Source organism: Mesoplodon mirus, assembly GCF_964341445.2.
Source record: "Mesoplodon mirus genome assembly, chromosome: 2".
In the NCBI taxonomy this organism is placed as follows: Eukaryota; Metazoa; Chordata; class Mammalia; order Artiodactyla; family Ziphiidae; genus Mesoplodon; species Mesoplodon mirus.
The window spans coordinates 34064235-34089310 of NC_138977.1; the positions used below are offsets into that span (position 1 = coordinate 34064235).

The window sequence follows — 25076 nt, forward strand, 5'->3', positions numbered from 1 at the left end:
CCAAAATGAAAATAAATAAGGAAACACAAGCTTTAAATGGTACATTAAACAAGATGGACTTAATTGATATTTATAGGACATTCCATTCAAAAACTACAGAATACATATTTTTCTCAAGTGGTCATGGAACAGTCTCCTGGATAGATCATATCTTGGGTCACAAATCAAGCCTTGGTAAATTTAAGAAAATTGAAATTGTATCAAGTATCTTTTCCAACCACAATGCTATGAGACCAGATATCAATTCCAGGAAAAGATCTGTAAAAAATACAAACACATGTCGGCTAAACAATACACTACTTAAATAATCAAGTGATCACTGAAGAAATCAAAGAGGAAATCAAAAAATACCTAGAAACAAATAACAATGGAGACACGATGACCCAAAACCTATGGGATGCAGCAAAAGCAATTCTAAGAGGGAAGTTTATAGCAATACAATCCTACCTTAAGAAACAGGAAACATCTCAAATAAACAACCTAACCTTGCACCTAAAGCAATTAGAGAAAGAAGAACAAAAACCCCCCAAAGTTAGCAGAAGGAAAGATGTCATAAAGATCAGATCAGAAATAAATGAAAAAGAAATGAAGGAAATGATAACAGAGACTGATAAAACTAAAAGCTGGTCCTTTGAGAAGATAAGCAAAATTGATAAACCATTAGCCAGACTCATCAAGAAAAAAAGGGAGAAGACTCAAATCAATAGAATTAGAAATGAAAAAGAAGTAACAAGTGACACTGCAAAAATACAAAAGATCATAAGAGATTACTACAAGCAGCTCTATGCCAATAAAATGGACAACCCAGAAAAAATGGACAAATTCCTAGAAATGCACAACCTGTCAAGACTGAATCAGGAAGAAATAGAAAATATGAGCAGACCAATCACAAGCACTGAAATTAAAACTGTGATTAAGAATCTTCCAACAAACAAAAACCCAGGACCAGATGGCTTCACAGGCGAATTCTATCAAACATTTAGAAAAGAGCTGATACCTATCCTTCTCAAACTCCTCCAAAATATAGCAGAGGGAGGCACACTCTGAAACTCATTCTACGAGGCCACCATCACCCTGATGCCAAAACCAGACAAAGATGACACAAAGAAAGAAAACTACAGGCCAATATCACTGATGAACATAGATGCAAAAATCCTCAATCAAATACTAGCAAACAGAATCCAACAGCACATTAGAAGGATCATACAGCATGATCGAGTGGGGTTTATTCCAGGAATGCAAGGATTCTTCAATATACGCAAATCAATCAACGTGATACACCATATTAACAAAGTGAAGGAGAAAAAGCATATGATCATCTCAATAGATGCAGAGAAAGATTTTGACAAAATTCAACATGGATTTATGATAAAAAACCCTGGAGAAAGTAGGCATAGAGGGAACTTTCCTCAACATAATCAGGCCATATATGATAAACCCACAGCCAATATCATCCTCAATGGTGAAAAATTGAGACCATTTCCACTAAGAGCAGGAACAAGAAAAGCTTGCCCACTCTCACCACTCTTATTCAACATAGTTTTGGAAGTTTTAGCCACAGCACTCAGAGAAGAAAAAGAAATAAAAGGAATCCAAATTGGAAAAGAAGAAATAAAGATGTCACTGTTTGCAGATGACATGATATTATACATAGAGAATCCTAAAGATGATACCAGAAAACTACTGGAGCCAATTGAATTTGGTACAGTAGCAGGATACAAAATTAATGCACAGAAATCTCTGGCAATCCTATACTCTAATGTTGAAAAATCTGAAAGTGAAATTAAGAAAACACTCCCATTTACCATTGCAACAAAAAGAATAATATATCTAGGAATAAACCTACCTAAGGAGACAAAAGACCTGTATGCAGAAAATTATAAGACACTGATGAAAGAAATTAAAAATGATACAAATCGATCGAGAGATGTACCATGTTCTTGGATTGGAAGAATCAACATTGTGAAAATGACTCTACTACCCAAAGCAATCTACAGATTCAATGCAATCCCTATGAAATTACCACTGGCATTTTTCACAGAACCAGTACAAAAAAATTTCAAAATTTGTATGGAAACACAAAAGAACCCGAAGAGTCAAAGCAATTTTGAGGACCAAAATGGGAGCTGGAGGAATCAGGCTCCCTGACTTCAGACTATACTACAAAGCTACAGTAATGAAGACAGTATAGTACTGGGACAAAAACAGAAATATAGATCAATGGAACAGGATAGAAAGCCCAGAGATAAACCCACACACTTATGGTCACCTTATCTTTGATAAAGGAGGCAAGAAAATACAGTGGAGAAAAGACAGCCTCTTCAATAAGTGGTGCTTGGAAAACTGGATAGCTACATGTAAAAGTATGAAATTAGAACACTGCCTAACACCATATACAAAAATAAGCTCAAAATGGATTAAAGACCTAAATTTAAGGCCAGAAATTATCAAATTCTTAGAGGAAAATATAGGCAGAACACTCTATGACATAAATCACAGCAAGATCCTTTTTGACCCATCTCCTAGAGAAATGGAGGTAAAAACAAAAATAAACAAATGGGACCTAATGAAACTTCAAAGCTTTTGCACAGCAAAGGAAACCATAAAGAGGACCAAAAGGCAACCCTCAGAATTGGAGAAAATATTTGCAAATGAAGCAACTGACAAAGATTAATCTCCAAGTTTTACAAGCAGCTCATAAAGCTCAGTAACAAAATAACAAACAACTCAACCCCAAAATGGGCAGAAGACCTAAATAGACATTTCTCCAAAGAAGATAGACAGATTGCCAACAGACACATGAAAGAATGCTCAATATCATTAATCATTAGAGAAATGCAAATCAAAACTACAATGAGATATCATCTCACACTGGTGAGAATGGCCATCATGAAAATATCTAGAAACAATAAATGCTGGAGAGGGTGTGGGGAAAAGGGAACACTCTTGCACTGCTGGTGGGAATGTACATTGATACAGCCACTATGGAGAACAGTATGGACATTCTTAAGAAACTAAAAGTAGAACTACCATACGACCCAGCAATCCCACTACTGGGCATATGCCCTGAGAAAACCATAATTTAAAAAGTGTCATGGACACTTAGGTTGTTTACATCTCCTGGCTATTGTAAATAGAGCTGGTATGAACATTATGGTACATGACTCTTTTTGAATTATGGTTTTCTCAGGGTATATGCCCAGTAGTGGGATTGCTGGGTATATTGTAGTTCTATTTGTAGTATTTTAAGGAACCTCCATACTGTTCTCCATAGTGGCTGTACCAACTCACACTCCCATTAGCAGTGCAAGAGTGTTCCTTTTTCTCCACACCCTCTCCAGCATTTATTGTTTCTAGATTTTTTTGACGATGGCCATTCTGACTGGTGTGAGATGATATCTCATTTTAGTTTTGATATGCATTTCTCTAATGATTAATGATGTTGAGCATTCTTTCATGTGTTTGTTGGCAGTCTGTATGTCTTCTTTGGAGAAATGTCTATTTAAGTCTTCTGCCCATTTTTGGATTGGGTTGTAGTATATTACTCAGCCATAAAAAGCAACGAAATTGAGCTATTTGTAATGAGGTGGATGGACCTAGAGTCTGTCATACAGAGTGAATTAAGTCAGAAAGAGAAAGACAAATACCGTATGCTAACACATATATATGGAATCTAAGAAAAAAAAAAGTCATGAAGAACCTAGGGGTAAAACGGGAATAAAGACACAGACCTACTAGAGAATGGACTTGAGGATATGGGGAGGGGGAAGGGTAAGCCATGAGAAAGTGAGAGAGTGGCATGGACATATATACACTACCAAACGTAAAATAGATAGCCAGCGGGAAGCAGCCACATAGCACATGGTGATCAGCTTGGTGGTTTGTGACCACCTAGAGGGGTGAGATAGGGAGGGTGGGAGGGAGGGAGATGCAAGAGGGAAGAGATATGGGAACATATGTATATGTATAACTGATTCACTTTGCTATAAAGCAGAAACTAACACACCATTGTAAAGCAATTATACTCCAATAAAGCTGTTAAAAAATGACAAAAAGATAAAGAGAGAATATTAAAAGTTGCAAGGGGAAAGCAACAAATAACATACAAGGGAACTCCCATAAGACTATCAGCTGATTTTTTCAGCAGAAACTCTGCAGACCAGAAGGGTGTGGCACAATATATTTAAAGTGATGAAAGAGAAAAATTTCCACCCAAGAATACTCTACCCAGCAAGGTTCTTGTTCAGATTTGATGGAGAAATCAGAAACTTTACAGACAAGCACAAGCTAAAAGAATTCAGCACCACCAAACCAGCTTTACAATAAATGTTAAAGGAACCTGTCTAGGCAAAAAAGAAAAGGTCACAATTAGCAACAAGAAAATTACAAAATGAAAAAGTTCACCAGTAAAGGCAAACATACAGCAAAGTTAGGAAATCATACACATACAAGCTAGTAAGGAGTTTAAAAGACAAAACTAGTAAAATCATCTGTATTCAGAGTAAGCAGTTAAGGGATACACAAAAGAATTAGATGTAAAATATGATACCCAAAACAGTAATCATGATGGGAGGAGAGTACAAATGCAGGGATTTTAAAATGCATTTGAAATTAAGAGATCAGCAAATTAAAACTATCACATATATACATAGACTGCTATAAAAAATGTGGTAACTGCAAACCAAAAATCTATAATAGATATGCACACAAAAAAGGAAAAGTTCTCTAAAGACATAATACTAAACACAGTCATCAAATAACAAGAGAAGGGAAAAAAGAAGAAGAAAAAAGACCTACAAAAACAACCCCAAAACCATTAACAAAGTGGCAACAAAACATGCATATCAATAATTACCTTAAATGTAAATGGACTAATTGCTCCAGCCAAAAGACACAGAGTCGCTGAATGGATATCAAAATAGGACCCATATATTTGCTGCTTACAGGAGACTCACTTCAGATCTAAAGACACACATATACTGGGAATTCCCTGGTGGTTCAGTGGCTAGGACTCTCTGTGCTGCCAGCGAAGGGGGCCTGGGTTGAAGAATTAAGTTCCTCAGAGCCATGTGGCATGGCCAAAAACAAAACAACAACAGCAAAAAGGCACACATAGACTGAAAGTGAGGGGATGGAAAAAAGTATTCCATGCAAATGGAAATCAAAAGAAAGCTGGACTGGGCTTCCCTGGTGGCGCAGTGGTTGAGAGTCCGCCTGCTGATGCAAGGGACACGGGTTCATGCGCCAGTCCGGGAAGATCCCACATGCCGTGGAGCAGCTGGGCCCGTGAGCCATGGCTGCTGAGCCTGTGCCTCCAGAGCCTGTGTTCTGCAACAGGAGAGGCCACAACAGTGAGAGGCCCACGTACTGCAAAAACAAACAAACAAACAAAAGAAAGCCAGAGTAACAATACATATAGCAGACAAAATAGACTTTAAGATAAAGACTGTTACAAGAGACAAAGACACTACATAATGATGAAGGGATCAGTCAAAGAAAAAGATATAACAATTGTGAATATATATGCACCCAGCATAGGAGCACCTAAATATTGAATATATAAATCAAATATGAACAGACATAAAGGGAGAAATTGACAGTAACCCAATAATAGTAGGGGACTTTAACACCTCACTTACATCAATGGACAGATCATCCAGACAGAAAATGAATCTGGCAACGCTGGTCTTAAATGACCCATTAGAGCAGATGGACTTAATAGATATGTAGAGAACACTCTATCTGAAAGCCACAGAACACATTCTTTTCAAGTGCACATGGAACATTCTCCAGGATAGGTCACATGCTAGCCTACAAAACAAGTCTCAGTAAATTTGAGAAAACTGAAATCATGTCAAGCATGTTTTCAGATCACAACACTTTGAGACTAGAAATGAATTATAAGAAAAAAACTACAAAAAACACAAACACATGGAGGATAAACAATATGCTACTAAACAATCAGTGGATCACTAAGGATTGAATTTCAAATTCATAAGGCTACACAAAAACTTGATCATGGTTGAATTTTCAATAAAAATAAAAAAAATTTAGATTATTATCATAATTATGATTATTATTATGATATCATACAGCAGCATTTATTGGCACTTAATAAAACACTGTGCCAAATACGTTGTATAAAAGTTCATTTTGTATACACACAAAATTCATAAACAGCAGCTTCAATTTCCAGATGAAGAAATCATTGTTTTAAAATGATAAGTATCTTCTCAAGATAACACAACTAGTAAGTAGAAGTGCTAGGATCTAGACACAAGTCTCTGCTGTATATTTGTTTAATCATTTATTTAATCATTGTAATTTTTTTAGGATGTTTTCCTAACAAATGTTCCTAATCATATTAGGACATATGATTATTTTCCATTTAAATTATTGCATAAGTATACACAGCAATTATGGATCTCTTTCTTCTCTGATGCAGGATGCTATAAGGAAAAATAAGACTTTTCTGTAGAGACAGAATGCTTGGGCTTGAAGATAGTTAGATTCCTACTACCTTTATAAACTTTCCAAGTCATCTAAACTGCCTGGGACTGCTTCCTTACCTGTAAGTGTCATTTATGACATCAACTTCAGGTAATATACAAGATACCACTTTGAAACCATTGGGAACTATACACACAGTCTTAGCCTAAGTAGAGTTTTAAGAGATACAAATGTGCCCAAGCTACATTTTACAATTTGGAGAGCATTTTCAAGAAATGGAAAACTTAAGAACATTCATATTTTTATTTGTAGAATTTCATATAAGAGAGTGACTATTTTAGAATTTTAAAAAATGACACTCCCAGACACCTGGGGGAAGATGGTGGAAGAGTAAGACGTGGAGATCACCTTCCTCCCAACAGATACACCAGAAATTCATCTACACGTGGAATAACTCCTACAGAACACCTACTGAACACTGGCAGAAGACCTCAGACTTCCCAAAAGGCAAGAAACTCCCCACGTAACTGGGTAGGGCAAAAGAAACAAAGAATAAACAGAGACAAAAGAATAGGGACGGGACCTGCACCAGTGGGAGGGAGCCATGAAGGAGGAAAGGTTTCCACACACTAGAAGCCCCTTTGTGGGCGGAGACTGTGGGTGGTGGAGGGGGAAAGCTTCGGAGCCACTGAGGAGAGCACAGCATCAGGAGTGCGGAGGGCAAAGCAGAGAGATTCCCGCACAGAGGATCGGTGCCGACCGGCACTCAGCAGCCCAAGAGGATTGTCTGCTCGGCCTCCGGGGTGGGCGGGGCTGGGAGCTGAGGCTCAGGTTTTGGGTTTCGGTCGGAGCACAGGGAGAGGACTGGGGTTGGTGGCGTGAACACAGCCTGAAGGGGTTAGTGCACCACGGCTAGCCTGGAGGGAGTTCAGAAAAAAGTCTGGAGCTGCCGAAGAGGCAAGAGACTTTTTCTTCCCTCTTTGTTTCCTGGTGCGCGAGGAGAGGGGATTAAGAGCACTGCTTAAAGGAGCTCCAGAGATGGGCGCGAGCCGTGGCTAAAAGTGTGGACCCCAGAGACGGGCGTGGGACGCCGGGGCTGCTACTGCCGCCACCAAGAAGCCTGTGTGCGAAAACAGGTCACTGTCCATGCCCCCTCTCTGGGGAGACTGTGCAGCCCGCCACTGCCAGGGTCCCAGGATACAGGGACAACTTCCCCAGGAGAACGCAAGGGCGTGCCTCGTGCTGGTGAAACGTCACGCCAGCCTCTGCCGCTGCAGGCTCGCCCCGCACTGCATACCCCTCCCTCCCCCCGGCCTGAGTGAGCCAGAGTCCCCAAATCAGCTGCTCCTTTAAACCCGTCCTGTCTGAGCGAAGAACAGACGCCCTCCGGCGACCTACAGGCAGAGGCGGGGCCAAATACAAAGCTGAGACCTGGGAGCTGTGAGAATAAAGAGAAAGGGAGGTCTCTCCCAGCAGTCTCAGGAGCAGCGGATTAAAGCTCCACAATCAACTTGATGTACCCTGCATCTGTGGAATACATGAATAGACAACAAATCATCCCAAATTGAGGAGGTGGACTTTGAGAACAAGATTTATGACATTTTCCACTTTTACTCTTTTTAAAATGAATTATCCCAAATTTCAGAGGTGGAATTTGAGAGCAAGATTTACGATTTTATCCCCTTTTTCTCTTTTTGTGAATGTGCATGCGTATGTTCCTGTGTGAGATTTTGTCTGTATAGCTTTGCTTCCACCATTTGTCCCAGGGTTCTATCCGTCTGTTTTTTTTTTTTCAATTAAAATTTTTTTTAATAATTTTATTTTAATGCTATTGTATTTTACCATACTTTATTCTATTTACTTCATGTTCTCTCTTTCTCTTTTTCCTACCTTCCCTCCTTCCTCGCTCCCTCCCTCCCTTCCTTCCTTCTTTCCTTCCTTCTTTCTTTCTTTCTTTCTATTTCTACTAATTTTTTCTTTCTAATTTTTCTCTCTTTTATTCTGAGCCGGGTGGATGAAAGGCTCTTGGCGCTGCAGCCAGGAGTCAGTGATGTGCTTCTGAGGTGGGAGAGCCAACTTTAGGACACTGGTCCACAAGAGAACTCCCAGTTCCACATAACATCAAATGGCGAAAATCTCCCAGAGATATCCATCTCAACACCAGCACCCAGCTTCACTCAACGACAAGCAAGCTACAGTGCTGGTCAACCTATACCAAGCAACTAGCAAGACAGGAACACAACCCCACTCATTAGCAGAGAGGCTGCCTAAAAATATAATTAGGCCACAGACAACACCACCAGATGTGGAACTGTCCACAAAAAAGAAAAGATCGAGCCTCATCCACCAGAACACAGGCACCAGTCCCCTCCAACAAGAAGCCTACACAACCCACTGAAACAACCTTACCCACTGGGGACAGACACCAAAGACAACAGGAACTACGAACCTGCAGCCTGCAAAAAGGAGACCCCAAACACAGTAAGATAAGCAAAATGAGAAGACAGAAAAACACACAGCAGGTGAAAGAGCAAGATAAAAACCCACCAGACCTAACAAATGAAGAGGAGACAGGCAGTCTACCTGAAAAAGAATTTAGAATAATGATAGTAAAGATGATCCAAAATCTTGGAAATAGAATAAACAAAATGCAAGAAACAGTTAACAAGGACCTAGAAGAACTAAAGATGAATCAAGCAATGATTAGAAACACAGTAAATGAAATAAAAAATACTCTAGATGGGATCAATAGCAGAATAACTGAGGCAGAAGAACGGATAAGTGACATGGAAGATAAAATAGTGGAAATAACTGCTGAAGAGCAGAATAAAGAAAAAAGAATGAAAAGAACTGAGGACAGTCTCAGAGACCTCTGGGACAACATTAAACACACTAACATTCAAATTATAGTGGTTCCAGAAGAAGAAGAGAAAAAGAAAGGGACTGAGAAAATATTTGAAGAGATTAGAGTTGAAAACTTCCTTAATATGGGAAAGGAAATAGTTAATCAAGTCCAGGAGGCACAGAGAGTCCCATACAGAATAAATCCAAGGAGAAATACACCAAGACACATATTAATCAAACTGTCAAAAATTAAACACAAAGAAATCATATTAAAAGCAGCAAGGGAAAAACAACAAATAACACAGAAGGGAATCCCCATCAGGTTAACAGCTGATCTCTCAGCAGAAACTCTACAAGCCAGAAGCGAATGGCAGGACATATTTAAAGTGATGAAGGAGAAAAACCTGCAACCAAGATTACTCTACCCAGGAAGGATCTCATTCAGATTTGAGGGAGAAATTAAAACGTTTACAGACAAGCAAAAGCTGAGAGAGTTCAGCACCACGAAACCAGCTTTACAACAAATGCTAAAGAAACTTCTCTAGGCAAGAAACACAATAGAAGGAAAAGACCTACAATAACGAACCCAAAACAATTAAGAAAATGGGAACAGGAACATACGAATTGATAATTACCTTAAATGTAAATGGACTAAATGCTCCCACCAAAAGACACAGATTGGCTGAATGGATACAAAAACAAGACTCATATATATGCTGTCTACAAGAGACCGTTTCAGACCTAAAGACACATACAGATTGAAAGTAAGGGGATGGAAAAAGATATTACATGCAAATGGAAATCAAAAGAAAGCTGGAGTAACAATTCTCATATCAGACAAAATAGACTTTAAAATAAAGACTACTAGAAGAGACAAAGAAGGACACTACATAATGATCAAGCGATGGATCCAAGAAGAAGATATAACAATTGTAAATATTTATGCACCCAACATAGGAGCACCTCAATACATAAGGCAAATACTAACAGCCATAAAAGGGGAAATTGACAGTAACACACTAATAATAGGGGATTTCAACACCCCACTTTCACCAATGGACAGATCATCCAAAATGAAAATACATAAGGAAACACAAGCTTTAAATGATACATTAAACAAGATGGACTTAACTGATATTTATAGGACATTCCATCCAAAAACAACAGAATACACATTTTTCTCAAGTGCTCATGGAACATTCTCCAAGCTTTGGTAAATTTAAGTAAATTAAAATAGTACCAAGTATCTTTTCCAACCACAATGCTATGAGACTAGATATCAATTACAGGAAAAGATCTATAAAAAATACAAACACATGGAGGCTAAACAATACACTACTTAATAACGAAGTGATCACTGAAGAAATCAAAGAGGAAATAAAAAAATACCTAGAAACAAAAGACAACGGAGACACGATGACCCAAAACCTATGGGATGCAGCAAAAGCAGTTCTAAGGGGGAAGTTTATAGCAATACAATCCCACCTTAAGAAACAGGAAACATCTCGAACAAACAACCTAAACTTGCACCTAAAGTAATTAGAGAAAGAAGAACAAAAATTCACCAAAGTTAGCAGAAGGAAAGAAATCATAAAGATCAGATCAGAAATAAATGAAAAAGAAATGAAGGAAACAATAGCAAAGATCAATAAAACTAAAAGCTGGTTCTTTGCAAAGATAAACAAAGTTGATAAACCATTAGCCAGACTCATCAAGAAAAGAAGGGAGAAGACTCAAATCAATAGAATTAGAAATGAAAAAGAAGTAACAACTGACACTGCAGAAATACAAAAGATCATGAGAGATTACTACAAGCAACTCTATGCCAATAAAATGGACAACCTGGAAGAAATGGACAAATTCTTAGAAATGCACAATATGCCAAGACTGAATCAGGAAGAAATAGAAAATATGAATAGACAATCACAAGCACTGAAATTGAAACTGTGATTAAAAATCTTCCATCCAACAAAAGCCCAGGACCAGATGGCTTCAAAGGAGAATTCTATCAAACATTTAGAGAAGAGATAACACCTATCTTTCTCAAACTCTTCCAAAATATTGCAGAGGGAGGAGCACTCCCAAACTCATTCTACGAGGCCACCATCACCTTGATACCAAAACTAGGCAAGGATGTCACAAAGAAAGAAAATTACAGGCCAATATCACTGCTGAACATAGATGCAAAAATCCTCAACAAAATACTAGCAAACAGAATCCAACAGAACATTAAAAGGATCATACACCATGATCAAGTGGGGTTTATTCCAGGAATGCAAGGATTCTTCAATATATGCAAATCAATCAATGTGATACATCATATTAAAAAATTGAAGGAGAAAAACCATATGATCATCTCAATAGATGCAGAAAAAACTTTTGACAAAATTCAACACCCATTTCTGATAAAAACCCTGCAGAAAGCAGGCATAGAGGGAATTTTCCTCAACATAATAAAGGCCATATATGACAAACGCACAGCCAACATCATCCTCAATGGTGAAAAACTGAAAGCATTTCTACTAAGATCAGGAACAAGACAAGGCTGCCCACTCTCACCACTCTTATTCAACATACTTTTGGAAGTTTTAGCCACAACAATGAAAGAAGAAAAGGAAATAATAGGAATTCAAATTGGAAAAGAAGAAGTAAAGCTGTCACTGTTTGCAGATGACATGATACTATACATAGAGAATCCTAAAGATGCTACCAGAAATCTACTAGAGTTAATCAATGAATTTGGTAAAGTAGCAGGATACAAAATTAATGCACAGAAATCTCTGGCGTTCCTATACACTAATGATGATAAATCTGAAAGTGAAATCAAGGAAACACTCCCATTTACCGTTGCAACAAAAAGAATAAAGTATCTAGGAATAAACCTACCTAAGGAGAAAAAAGACCAGTAAGCATAAAATTATAAGACACTGATGAAAGAAATTAAAGATGATACAAAAAGATGGAGAGATATACCATGTTCCTGGATTGGAAGAATCAATATTGTGAAAATGACTGTATTACCCAAAGCAATCTACAGATTCAATGCAATCCTTATCAAACGACCACAGGCATTTTTCACAGAACTAGAACAAACAATTTCAAAATTTGTTTGGAAAAACAAAAGACACAGAATAGCCAAAGCAATCTTGAGAACAAATAATGGAGCTGGAGGAATCAGGCTCCCTGACTTCAGACTATACTACAAAGATACAGTAATCAAGACAGTGTGGTACTGGCACAAAAACAGAAAGATAGTTCAATGGAACAGGATAGAAAGGCCAGAGATAAACCCACACACATATGGTCACCTTATCTTTGATAAAGGAGGCAGGAATGTACAGTGGAGAATGGACAACCTCTTCAATAAGTGGTGCTGGGAAAACTGGATAGCTACATGTAAAAGTATGAAATTAGAACACTGCCTAACACCATATACAAAAATAAACTCAAAATGGATAAAAGACCTAAATTTAAGGCCAGACCCTATCAAATTCTTAGAGGAAAACATAGGCAGAACACTCTGTGACCTAAATCACAGCAAGATCCTTTTTGACCATCTCCTAGAGAAATGGAAATAAAAACAAAAATAAACAAATGAGACCTAATGAAACTGCAAAGCTTTTGCACAGCAAAGGAAACCATAAACAAGACCAAAAGACAACCCTCAGAATGGGAGAAAATATTTGCAAATGAAGCAACTGACAAAGGATTAATCTCCAAAATTTATAAACAGCTCATGCAGCTCAATAGCAAAAAAACAAAAAACCCAATCCAAAAATGGGCAGAAGACCTAAATAGACATTTCTCCAAAGAAGATATACAGACTGCCAACAAACACATGAAAGAATGCTCAACATCATTAATCATTAGCGAAATTCAAATCAAAACTACAGTGAGATATTATCTCACACCAGTCAGAATGGCCATCATCAAAAAATCTAGAAACAATAAATGCTGGAGAGGGTGTGGAGAAAAGGGAACACTCTTGCACTGCTGGTGGGAATGTGAATTGGTACAGCCACTATGAACAGTATGGAGGTTCCTTAAAAAACTACAAATAGAACTACCATATGACCCAGCAATCCCAGTACTAGGCATATACCCTGAGAGAACCGTAATTCAAAAAGAGACATGTACCAAAATGTTCATTGGAGCTCTATTCACAAAAGTCCGGAGATGGAAACAACCTAAGTGTCCATCATCGGATGAATGGATAAAGAAGATATGGAGCATATATACAATGGAATATTACTCAGCCATAAAAAGAAATGAAATTGAGCTATTTGTAATGAGGTGGATAGACCTAGCGTGTGTTATACAGAGTGAAGTAAGTCAGAAAGAGAAAGACAAATACTGTATGCTAACACATATATATGGAATTTAAGAAAAAAAAATGTCATGAAGAACCTAGGGTCAAAACAGGAATAAAGACACAGACCTACTTGAGGATATGGGGAGGGCGAAGGGTAAGCTGTGACAAAGCGAGAGAGAGGCATGGACATATATACACTACCAAATTAAGGCAGATAGCTAGTGGGAAGCAGCCGCATAGCACAGGGAAATCAGCTCGGTGCTTTGTGACCGCCTGCAGGGGTGGGAAAGAGAAGGTGGGAGGGAGGGAGACGCAAGAGGGAAGGGATATGGGAACAGATGTATATGTATAACTGATTCACTTTGTTATAAAGCAGAAACTAAAAAAAAAAAAAAAAAATGACTCTCCCAGGGTCTCTGGATCCCAGCTCCCTAGCTTACTGCATTTATATGAAGATAATATTCCAGGGTCTTATAAACATAAGGGAAGGTATATACAAGAATAGAAAAAATCCTCAAGAACCGCTATATTGACTCATACACAAATTCTACTTGATTTTCATATTTTGCTTTATAATAGGGAATTCATGACTTAAAGACAAAAATTAATGAGTATGTTCATTACATATAGACATTATGTTATTATTGTATTCAAATTGCTATTTTATATTATTGGATAGAATTTCGTATTGAATTAGAAAAAAAATACCTTTAAATATTTCCTGTTTGTATACTAGGTTGTATATTACAACCTAACAGTATTCTGACTGCACATTCTGGACTTTGCCTAGAGAAAACTACTCAGGAGAGTATAGGCAGTAACTCATTTGTGTCATCTTTACTTTCCCAAATATATACTGTCTCATACACTTAAAAGCATGTGTGGGCTTAAAGATGGCTACACATTCTTTGCTACTTCTCCCATTGAGTCATGAAGTCTAATATTCTTCCCTTCAATACTGGTTAGCTCTTTTGACTTGCTTTACCATAGAATGCATAGAGGTAATGTTCAGGAGCTACTTAGGCATTCCCCTGGGCTTCTTGGAACACTCTTTTTGGGGATCCAGAACTTCCATGTAAAGGGTGTGGTTCCCCTGATACCACCATGCTAGAATGGTCATGTGTAGGTGCTCTGGTTGTCCCAGCTAAGTCAGCCTTCTAGCCCTCCCTACCAAGGTGACAGACATAAAATTAAAGCCAACTTGACCCTCCCAACCAGACCATGCCCCAGGTGAATATCACTTACTGACCTCAATCAACGTCATGGGCAACTGAAGAATTGCCAGCAAAGCATTACTCAAATCATGACCTCTTCCCCACAGAACCATGGGATATTATAAAATACTTCTTGTTTTAAGTCATGAAGTTTTGGGGTAGCTTATTATGAAGCAGTAGATAACTAGAACTGTGCATAAAAGGTAATAACTGCATATTAATGCCAGAAGTCTTAAATTTCCATAAATCAGTAATAAACTACCACTACTGATAGTTCAGTCCTTACACATAATTATTGTACACTAGATATAGATAAGCACACTATGGTAAATAAATACTATGCACAAGAATGCTTGTATCTCACAAAGGGCACTGAATTTTATTGTAATTCCTCTTATATTCCATAATGGCAAGATTATCTAAATAACCTAAATAATATTAATTTGTAGTCTTACAAATAAACCAAATTAACTAAAATAATGGTTATCTCAGATGCAGTGAAAGAGGCTTGCTTATACCCATAAGCCACTACTTGCACGTCACTCAATACAACTCTATGTTAAGTTAAAGGAATATCTGGGTTAGAAAGAACAACAAGACTCTCAAAATTCATAAACAAGGTGTTTTAAAAAAATATGTCATAGAATTGTCTTCAGGAGCGATTTCCTTTTCTTTGCTTCTGTATGAATAGGCAAAATATTTAGAAATGTTTTCTTATTTTTCCACACAGCCTAAGGTAAGAGGAGTAAATATGAGTTGTAAAGAAAGCTCCATGGCACACACAGGACCACCAAGTCTTTTCTTTTTTGCCTTGGCCTATAAAGAAACTAGCTTGGAACTGAGTATCTATCAGCAGCTCTTGACCTAACAGGATTAATAGATTTCAGCATTTTCCAAGTTTCCTTGGAATCTATTTTCCAAATTTAGTTTGGTTTCAAGTTCCTCCATGAAAATTAAGGATCCTAAAGAAACCAAACAAAATGCATTTATTTTAAACAATATATCTTCTTGATCAAATCTCTTGTATAATAAATGTCAAAACATAAAGATAGGTAATTGAATGGTTTGAATATTACAAACAGTGCTGGCCAAATGTCCATTGGCTGAGATCCATAACAGATAGTGGTTTCAGTTTTAAAGTAGATAAGATTCATTAACAGTTGTATTACAAGCAGGGAGACAAAAATAGTAAACATAAGTAACAATAATGTCAAAATAGTAAGAGTTAAAAAGTATAGAACTAAAATATCACTTGAAGTTGGTAGCTAATCTGTTACAACACACTTTCTACTGATCCTGATTGTTAGAGTGATATTGTGAGTTAGGCTTTATATAAACATGATTAATGAAATAAGAGAGAGTGGAATCAATATTACGCCCTGATTCAGAAACCTTAGAGTGGCAAAAATGTGTTTTAACAAGTCTTCCAGGTTAATTCTGATGCATGTTAATATTCTGGCTTAAACTGTAACCACTTCTACAAAGATCACAAAGTCAAATACTTAAAGCAAAGATCAATAGTTGCATTAAAGCTCCTTTCCTTCTAAAAATTATCTTCTTAGGATACTAGCATGTATGACCATTGTTGAACAGACTCTCCTGATCTTCAAGTGGAATATTTGCCTGTAATTTGTAAAGAAGCAGACTGTCCTAGAGTTGAAAGGGATGCTCAATAAGCTGAAAGGTATATAATTGAGAAAAAATAAATTATTGACATTTTTTCAAGTTAAGGTATATTAGGAGTTCTATTTCCCCTTGGATATAGAAAGCTGGGACTAGTGTTCCTTCTACCCTAGCAAGAAAACCTATGTAAAGTAAAAAAATCACAATTTTGCTGAAGATATCAAAGAGCCAAAGTCACTAGTCAACCAAATAGTATCAAATCCACTGACTTTCAGCCCCTGCCAAGGAGAGATGAGACACGAGCATGTCACCAGTGACAGACTACAGTTAGAAGAGATGCTGGGTGCCATATAACTAGGTTAGATGCATTCAGCTACAATTGTAATGTATTGTAAAGGTCAGCTGTGGAGTAAAGTATAGCACACTAGGAGCTGTAGACAGAGGAGTTTGCATCCACTTGCAGGCTCTTCTCCATGGACTTCAATCTCCTGCTCATGAGAAAGACTGTGGGAAGAGTAGGAGTTAGGCAAGTACCTTTCTTGGTGTTGCAGGCATGGAGGGGGAAATGGTCACTGCTGGGAGAAAAGCATGAAGTCCTGTTGCAACCCTTCACTGGAAAAGAAAAAAAGCCTCTGGGGGAGGAGCAGAAAACCTGTCACCACCAGGGCAAACATGCAGACCCACTGTAGCCACAGGAAAGCTTAAACAAACAAACAAACAAATAACACTTCCAACCCTGGGGAAGTCTCGGACTCAGGAGCCTACACCAATAATATCAGAGACCTGCTACAACTGGGAGAGGGAAAAGAAACTCTCCCATGGAAGACCAACAAGAGATAGATGGAGTTTGGCTGCCAGGAAGAGAAGAGGCAGGACCACTGAGAAAGGCTATTTCTAAGACCTAGAAACAGATCCTGTCTAAGGTAGAGAACCCCTTGTCCTCACCACCAGACTACCAAGCACCAAGCAGTGTGTAACTGCAGTCTATCACTGGTTGAGGCAAAAAAGTTTGAAGAGGGATACAATTTGTGGTAGAGATGAAAGCAGAAGCTAAAGGTAAAGGAGAAACATTGAGAAAATGCATCTGAAATTCCAGCCTTCAATCTAAGAGACAGAAATTAAAAGCCAATGGTTCACTGAAGGTAATCATAGGAAGAAGACAACCCAAATTCAGCTAATTACTGACTATATTCACTCAACAACATCCCTTCCCATATACACACATTCACTAACAGCCTAACAGAAGAGACGTAACCATTTCCAGACATAAAGTCTCTACTGTTAAACACAAAATGTCTGATGTTTAGTCAAAAATTACATGACAGGGGCTTCCCTGGTGGCACAGTGGTTGAGAGTCTGCCTGCCAATGCAGGGGATGCGGGTTCGTGCCCTGGTCCGGGAAGATCCCACATGCTGCAGAGCAGCTGGGCCCGTGAGCCATGACCACTGAGCCTGCGTGTCTGGAGCCTGTGCTCTGCAATGGGAGAGGCCACAACAGTGAGAGGCCCATGTACCACAAAAAAAAAAAAAAAATTACATGGCACACAAAAAGGCAAGAATAAAAGCACAGTGGTAAGAGAGAAAATAATCAACAGAGCAGACTCAAATATGACCCCTATGTTTAATCTATCAAATGAGATATTTCAGCAGAGATGGTGTTATGAATTGAATTGTGCATCCTGGCCAAGCTCATGCATTGAAACCCTAAACCCAATGTGATTGCATTAGGAGACAAGTCCTTTAGGGAGGTAATCAAGGTTAAATGAGGTCATAAAGGTGAGGCCAGATCCCACAGGGCTAATGTCCTTATAAGAAGATGAAGAGACACCAGAGCATGCACTCTCTCTCTCTCTGTCTCTCTCTCTCCATATGTGCACACAGAGGAAAGACCAAGTGAGGACACAGTGATAAAGCAGCCATCTACAAGTCAGGAAAAGAGGCCTCACCAGACACCAGTCCCCACAGCTCCTTGATCTTGAACATCTAGCCTCCAGATCTGTGAGAAAATACACTTTTGTTGTTTTAGCCACTCAGTTTGTGGTATTTTGTTATGGCCACCTAAGCAGACGAATACACGTGAACTCTACTAAAAAATCAAATGGAAATTCAAGAAATAAAAAAAACATGATAAGGGAGATAAAGAATACCTCTGTCAAATTCATAAGTAGACTCAAGACAGCTGAATAGACAATCATTGAACTTGAAGATCAGTCCATAGAAATAACCCAAGCTTAAAAACAAAAAGAGTGGCAAAAAGAAAAAAAACAGATTTCAAGAGTTATGGGATAATATGAAACAATCTCACATATGTGTAATTTGAATCCCAGAAGAAGAGAGACAATAATGCAGGAGGATTTTGTCAAGAAATAATGGTCAAGAGTTGTCAAAAATTCATGGCAGACATCACAACATAGATGCAAGAAATTCAAAGACTTCTCAGAAGGATAAATTACTAAACAGATAGACAGATGGACACACACACACACACATACACACACTCCCAGATACATTATATTCAAAGTGCTGATAAAAAAATGTTGAAGGCAGGGCTTCGCCAGTGGCACAGTGGTTGAGAGTCTGCCTGCCGATACAGGGGACACGGGTTTGTGCCCCAGTCCGGGAAGATCCCACATGCCGCGGAGCGGCTGGGCCCGTAAGCCATGGCCACTGAGCCTGCGCGTCTGGAGCCTGTGCTTCGCAACGGGAGAGGTCACAACAGTGAGAGGCCCGCGTACAGCCAAAAAAAAAAAAAGCTGAAGGCAGCCATCAGAGAAAAGTATCATTATTTCCATAGGAATAAAATTAAGATTTACCACAGACATTAAAAACCATGAAGGACAGATAATAGTGGAGTCAGGTATTTAAAATGCAGCTGGGAAAACAAAATTGCTATCTTAGAATTTTATATCCAATGAAAATATCTTTGGGTATAAAAGACATACTCTGCACAGACATACTCTACACACAATATAAAAAAAATTCTTCAGGGAGAAGGAATATGATACCAGATGAAACTTGGATGCACACACACACAAAAAAAGTCTTCAGGAAAATCCATTTTCCCAACTGCCTTAGCTATTGCACTGCTGAAAAGAATGCAGCCTTTTCATCTCAGCTCATAAGCTTCAGAGAGTGATCATCTCAGTCAGGGTCTTCAACAGGACTGGAAAGCAATCAAATCCTACAGTGCTGTTATCTTAGCACCTAGCATCCTTCCAAAGAGTGGCTGAAATGAATTGATATCTCTGTTCAAAAAGTCATTTACTGATATCTTACAAATACGTTGATTGGAAGGAACTCCATAATAGGAATATGAATATCTCAGTGACAGTCTCTAATAACATTATTATTATGTTGCATAGGAATAAGATGTCTTTATTGGCCAAAAACACCCACTGAAGGAAAGGGTTGAAACAGACATTCAAAATTAACTGGACTGGTCCAGTAAGCTACAGTGGACTGGTAGCCTCATTCTCAAGACAATTTCTTGTCATTTATTATGGTTCTTGTTAGACTGTCCTGAACTTTGCTAGTTGGCATTCCTTCCTGCTTTTGACAACAGCATATTTCAGAAAATTGCTAAAATTTCTATATTCCTATGATTCTATTTCTTTAAATTATACTCTTCAAGTATTCTGTAGCCTATAATGAAATTTAAGATGTACTATCAGATGACCAGGACAGAATGCAAGATTCATAGAATACAGGAGAGAGGACATATATTACATTCATATTTGAATTTGGAAGAAGTCTAACAATAATGGTACTCATCTAAAGAGGGCAACTACGTTATGCAAAAATAATATTCTGTAAACCATAAGACAAAATTAGTTTTATTATAAAAATACATATGCTTTGTATATGAGTCATATAGAATTAACACAACCGATAGAATTTACTATGTTACATTGAAGTGAATACTTATTGCTTTCTTGCTGAATTTCTGATATTTTTGTTCCTTCATTTATATCTCCATTTGGAAACATTATTTCAATAAAATATTAGGAAGTAGAACATACTGTTTTGTAGTAATTTTGGTAATGCCTTTTAAAGCATCCCATCTAGGATAAGAAGACTGTACAAGAACTACATGGCTACCATTACTATCACCTTGATCTAGGAAATCAGGAATTTATTTAGTGTTAGTGGGAAAACATAAGAAAGAAAGTCTTTCCCATCTGCCTACTAATTCAATTCAATTAAATAAACATTCATTTTATTTATTTTATTTCCATGTACTAGCTGTGCAAGACATGGGCAGGCAGCTTAACAGAAAAAAGAACAATGTGCTCACTTACTAATTTGATTCGATGACCAGGAGTTGCACTGATTTCCCACGTGCATTCTTTCCTGCTTGGGTACTTGTCTGGCCAGTTGGGACTAGTGATGAAGCCACTTGGACTGTGAATCTTCTGTTCACACTCAGCTGTGCCAATAGTGATAAAATCAATTAGTGTGGAAATCTAGCCCAGGATTGGACCAGCAAGGAAGTAGCCTGTTTACACATTATCCTAATGAAAGATTTTCCTCAATAAATAATCATCACTCTAGTCTTCAGTATCATATTCATCTGCTTTGGTAAACCTGTTGCATAATCATTATCATAATCAGAAAATGTTTGTTTTTGGGTTCACATGAAATTGTGTTTACAATGAATTAGATAAATGTCTACAAGAAAATGAACTATTTTTAACTGCTGGATCTGTAAGTTTAGATTTTAACAGAGTAACATTATTGACAATCAAAGATATCAACTCTTGGGCTTCCCTGGTGGCGCAGTGGTTGAGAGTCCACCTGCCGATGCAGGGGACACGGGTTCGTGCCCCGGTCTGGGAAGATCCCACATGCCGCGGAGCGGCTGGGCCCGTGAGCCATGGCCGCTGAGCCTGCGCATCCGGAGCCTGTGCTCCGCAACGGGAGAGGCCACAGCAATGAAAGGCCCGCATACCACAAAAACAAAACAAAAACAGACAAAAAAACAAAGATATCAACTCTTGGTATGTGCAAAATATTTAATGCTATGCCACAACAAAAATGATTGTGTCGTTTTCAGTTATTTTTTTCCCTATTAACAGAAACATCATTTATAGCTAACTAGTATCACTAAGCCACTTTATGAAACATGTCTTTACATTTTCTCTCTCTCTTTGTTAAAGTATACACTTGAATACTTAAACCATAATTTTAGCGGCTAAAGTAAATTATCTGTCATTTCACCACAGTGAAATGAAGCACTAAGAGGAAAAATATGTAAACAACTACTAGCTTCTGAGTTAATTTTTAAAAATGTCATTCAATTAACATGAAATTTCTTTTAGGTCTTACAGTTTAAACAACTTCATCTTGGAGGGGACCATCCAATATTCTTTATTTCAAACTTCCAAAACATGTAATATGCTCAGACTGTATTCTATCTGTATAATTTATGAAGTGTCACCCTGCATATCCTGGCTTAGGCTGGAAATTATTTGTTATGTATTGTGTGACCCATTCTAAAATACAATAAGTTCTGTGAAATTTTCCAAGAAATCTCTGGGGAAATACTTTATTATATGGAGAAAACACTTGTTGCGCTACAGGGCTGCACAGTAAGGATAAAATGACTGACGTTACTGTGCTGTTGGCACATGGTCTCCGACTAGACCTTTGCTTTAACTGTGCCGGGTTTCCATAGGGAGATTTGGATTCTTAACCAAGGAACACACACAAAAAAGGGTGAAATTCAGCTCCTTTCAAAGAATATAGGGTCATGCAGCAAGACAGTAGTCTTAAAGTCTGGATCCTGTCTTGACAAGCTTTCCTAAATTCCATTATCCCTGTCCTTGCCTTGGCCATATGAAGTGTGGAATCTCCCAGATCTGGCAAATAGTTTAGTTTATAAGACAAAGCCAAGAGGCTCACAGCTAACCTGTATAAGGCACCTGTACTATAGCAGTGGTGAAAGAAAATCCAGCCCCTTTACTAACAGTAAAGATGAAATTTATTAGGGGTGCCTGGATACAGTTCCATTTAAAAAGAAGTCCCTTCTTGAAAATACTTACTGTAATGAAGAGAGACTTTGGATATCTTAATTTATTTGCTACCTGTGAGTCACAGGCGACATGCATACTCTGAAAAGCTGTCTCTTTTTTTTTCTGAATTACCTTCCATATTTCAAAATAACTGGGCCTATTCCCCAGCCTATTGATTTAACAGAATACTTTACCAAGTTACACATATCACAGTCTCATTGGTTTATGCTCATACATGCAAGTAAAAAGAGAAAAAAAATGCTACTTGCATATGATTCTGGGCAATGTCATTAACTCTGTGAAATAAAGAGGAAAAAATGTGACAGATGACCATAGTTGAATGGAACTGAATGGAACAAGGGTCAATTCAGGGTATTCTGTACTATTGGAATGTGCATACAAAGAAGTGCTATCTACCTGTGGTTCTAGTCAGGCACCCACCACTCTACATGTGCTAATGACTAGTTATGAAACCTGCCTTAGTAATAAATCCAAGTTAAATGGAAAATTCAGGAGCAGACCCATAAAGGAAGAAATAAGGCCTGAATAACTACTTCTTATTCCCATGTAGCTCATATTGGCTCAGGAGATTAAGATAATTATCTTTATAAAACCTTGCAATATGGTAAGACTTTGGGACGAAAAACTGGTAAGCTAATATTGAGTTACTAGGATGCTTCTGTGTGTGTCTGTGCTCGGGAGGGGGAAAACCATGACTTAAAACTCTAAATGGCACAGTATTTTCAAATGTCTTTCTTCTGGTAGGCATTTGAATTTGATACTCCTGGTATTTAAAGTGACATCACTCATGTAGCACATATATGAGATATTTTGGGGAGGGAAATTGAACCAAATGTAAAACATTTAGCAGAAGTTAAGTTTAAATATGGAGATAGTTATAGGGTCTGTTCTGTGAAGACTGAGGGATAACGTAGTGCCTTTCTGGCTGCCAGATGGCATCACAGCAGCTTCTATGTCTGTTATACAAAGTTATTCTAATTCCAACCATATATGAAGTGCAGTACCTTTAGGTAATACAAGGTTTCCAATAATATGACTTGGATCTTTGAACACTGCATGTATTTTTATTTTTGACATTTGAACAGTTAACATTTATCACTAACTGATATGATTAACTCTACCTGGAAGGACTGCTTTACCCAAACTGCATGAAATTCTAGATGTTGTCAAAAAAAAGAACACTTCTTTCATACCTTCCTTGCAATCGTGTTTATTTTCATGCAGCACAAATCCATTACGGCACTGACACATGTAGCTTCCCATTGTGTTGACACACTCATGTTGGCACCCGCCATTATCCTTAGAGCACTCATCTTTGTCTAGCAAAGAGATAACCCCATAGGTTAGTAAGTAGCTTTAAAAACAAAGGATATCAAAGGAGGATCATTTAGTTGTGGTTAACACTGGCAAAGGGTAAATTAAGTCTCAGTTTTCCATGTTCCCAACATAAAACAAACAAACAAACAAACAAACAATTTATAGTATCTTAGTTCTACCCACTCCTTGTTTAGCTTGGAGCCTTGTGCCATGAATTGTTTCCAAGATCATTTGCACTAGGGTGACAACATGTAGTCCTCTTTCATTCTTATGCTGGAGAAGTTTTGAGTAAGGCAAAGGAAATGAAAGAATCTTTTTCCAACTAATGCTAAACATTTATAGTGAATTTTTAAAATAAATTAAAAATTGTGAGTAGTTTGATTAAATGCAAATAATGACATTTAATTGGAGGGAAATCCTTCACTGTATTAACCATAGTGTATAGTCAGAGGCTAAACACATTTCCAAGATTTGTGTGTAATCGTTTTTTAAAGAATCACTTAGTATAATTACTGTAGTTGATTTTTTTCATTAACTTTGTAGTTATGCTTAGCATTAATAAATCTGAACATTTTATAATATTTCAATACAGAATAAGGCATCATTAGACTATCCTGAAGAAGAAACAATTTATATATTTTAAACTAATCTCCTCTAGCAGACCAGTTTATTAATAAGTAATTCTGTAAAAGGGCTTTTAGTGTTCTAGAAGTAAAGGTTAGAAGAGGAAATATGAGCTTTAAGAAATAGCCAACAAATTCACTACAGGGAAAAACTCCCAACTATATTAGCAGGCAGTCAATTCAGTGAGCAGCATCAGTCAGCATATTATGTTGCTTAGCTGTCATTCCATGACTGGCTTGTCCTCTAAAGTAAATACTGGCCTCTGCTCCTGACACATACATATGATGACACATCACTCAGACCTTCCCCACTCCCATAGCACAGAGAGCAAAAAGGACACACAACAGTCACATCAAAGGTCAGGCTGAATTCAAAATTTACACTGTGAACTGATTTTTCTAGTGAGAATTTGTGAGCTCATGGTGGCATACAAATAGCAAATGTTATTTTTGCTTTTATAATCAAATCAATATTCCCCCTATGGAGATGGGTTTAGGAAAGGCATTTTTATCTAAGGATCTGATAGTAATTTTTATGAATGCAACTATTTTTCCCATTTTGTAGACTGATAACACGACATAGCACATATATGCTATGTCTTATATTGCCAATTCATGCATTGGCAATATCAGAATATTCCATATACATACAGGCAGTCCC

General features: G+C 37.7%; 1 protein-coding gene across 2 annotated transcripts in view; it reads right to left on the reverse strand.

Annotated features, from left to right (window-relative positions):
- Positions 1-25076, reverse strand: part of TLL1 (tolloid like 1) — a 256251-nt gene that overhangs the window by 13267 nt on the left and 217908 nt on the right. For both annotated transcript variants that reach the window (XM_082606006.1, XM_082606005.1), the window contains 2 exons: positions 23669-23794; positions 20742-20869 (listed from right to left, as the gene is read on the reverse strand). In XM_082606006.1, coding sequence (XP_082462132.1) covers positions 20742-20869; positions 23669-23794 — 254 coding nt within the window. The remainder of the gene's footprint in view (positions 1-20741; positions 20870-23668; positions 23795-25076) is intronic.